The 2,042-nt window shown below is 56.1% G+C and overlaps 1 protein-coding gene across 1 annotated transcript in view; it reads left to right on the plus strand.

The window, feature by feature from the left end:
* Positions 1–1,310, plus strand: part of H310_14084 (hypothetical protein) — a gene marked incomplete at its 5' end in the record, with an annotated part of 6,127 nt that extends 4,817 nt beyond the window's left edge. The window contains one exon of the mRNA XM_008881822.1: positions 37–1,310. Within this exon, the coding sequence (XP_008880044.1) occupies positions 37–1,212 (1,176 nt within the window). The 3' untranslated portion in view covers positions 1,213–1,310. The remainder of the gene's footprint in view (positions 1–36) is intronic.
* Positions 1,311–2,042: the final 732 nt, after the last annotated feature.

The following is a 2,042-nucleotide window of genomic DNA, read 5'->3' on the forward strand; positions in this document are numbered from 1 at the left end:
TACTTTGACCGTACGTTGATCCATGGCGGGGCCAAGTACCGCGCCACGGGCCGTGGGTTCACCATCAAGCATGAAAAGTTCGCCGAGTTGTACCGGTTCTATGCCTTCAGCCACTTCTACCGCGGCGTCGAGCTCATGTTCCTGCTGTGCATGTTTGCCGTGTACGGGACGTTCAACTGGTGCAACTGCTCGTGGACGATTGACCGCGCGTTCTACAACGACGTCGAGCCATTGCCGTATGAGTGGCGCCAGCGTTGCTACGCCAATTTTTACCAGCAGTGCGTGCTCCCAACGAACCAAAACTACGGCATCATGAGCTACTCGCTGTGGCTGATTGCCGCGACGTGGGTATGGGCGCCGTTCTTCTTCAACCCAAGCGCGTTCGACTGGGAGAAACTCATGGACGACTTTAGCGACTGGCAAAATTGGCTTCGCACCAAGAACGACTCGACTGAGAGTTGGTATGGGTGGTGGACTGCCGAATTGGACTTCATGGAGCACTCAACTCGGTTCGCTTGCTTTGTCACGGCGCTGCGCAAGACCCGCTTTTTACTCGTCGGTATCGGCATCTATCTCCAGCTCATGTACCGGTTGTTCTACAAGGACTTGCACAAAACGGTGGCGGAAGACGACCCGATGAAGCCGTACATTTTGGCGGTAGCGATCCTGATCGTCTTGCTCATCCTTGGGTGCTGCGCTTGGATTGCCAGTCGCGTGGCCAAGAAGATGTCGTCCAAGCAACGCAAGTTGCGCAAGCTCAAGTTCAACATCTCGGGCATCATCCTCGTCCTCGTGCTCGCATCGTTGTTGTACATCTCGGTGGGCAACCTGGCCGAGATCTTTGTCATTGTGTGCCTCGGCATGTACTGGTTCCTCCAAGTCGCAATCGCTCGTCGCAAGCAAGAGCACGTCGTGTGCATCCAGATCGCGCAGTTCTTCGACATCATCGTTGGGTGGATCGTGTTTGGCCCGATCTTGTTCATCTCCATGTTCATGCCTTTCGTGTCGGCGTTCCAGCAGCGCGTCATGTTCAACAGCGCGTTCACGTCCGGCCTTGAAGTGTCCAAGTTGCTCGGGAACGACGTCGTCGCCGAGTCCAAACCAACGGTGGCGGCGCCCGCGCCCGCCAAGGACGAGTCCAAGCCAAAGGTCAAGGCCACGAAGAAGAAGAAGACGGACGAGCCGACCCCGACGCACTACGGTGCGATCTAAAGTGGTGTCGCTCCGTGAGTTTGTAATTGCTTGTTACGTAAACAATCCATCGCTAGTAATCAAAGCCGCAAACGAATGGTCTTGCTGTGAAGAAGAGCACCAAGTCTTCGTTGCGATGTAGACTCGCCAGCGAGACGAGCAGCAGACATGCGAGAAAAGTTGCGTCCAAGTGGCGGTGGGTACCGAGCGGTTGCAGCAGGCGTGGAGGCGGATTGGCAGGCGAAGGGCCGAGGACGACGGACGCTGCATGCAAGTGTGCGCATCGTGAGGAACGTGGCGAAAAGACAGTGCAATTGAGGAAGCTCCCGACAGCGTGCGCCTCCTCGATTGGAATGAATTGCTGAGTAACGAGGGACACGTTGCTCGAATCAAAAGGGAACTTGTCCAAGCACTAGGTGAGTGGTGTGTTGCACGAAGAGGACTTTTTCGTGCGATCGATCGACCCTGAGGATGCGTACAGCACCGGCGCCTTCTGCAAGACAAGTCGCATGGCATGGAAAGTCATCTTTAACTGTTCTCACGAGCAGGGACGGGGTCGAAAACCCCCATCGTCGATCGCAGGACCGCGATGGACACGACCCTGTCGGGTCATTGGAAGAGCAACTCAACGGCAGTGTGCCAGAGATGAGGTCAACACGTCCATTCATGAGTGATAAGCGACTGCGAAAGACGCGCGCAAGTCCTCGTCCATTGGACTGTGTGCATCCAGATCGCGCAGTTCTTCGACATCATCGTTGGGGCGGCGTCGAGCTCATGTTCCTGCTGTGCATGTTTGCCGTGTACGGGACGTTCAACTGGTGCAACTGCTCGTGGACGATTGACCGCGCGTT

The sequence above is a fragment of the Aphanomyces invadans genome (genome assembly GCF_000520115.1).
Source record: "Aphanomyces invadans strain NJM9701 unplaced genomic scaffold supercont1.61, whole genome shotgun sequence".
Taxonomy (NCBI): Eukaryota; Oomycota; class Saprolegniomycetes; order Saprolegniales; family Verrucalvaceae; genus Aphanomyces; species Aphanomyces invadans.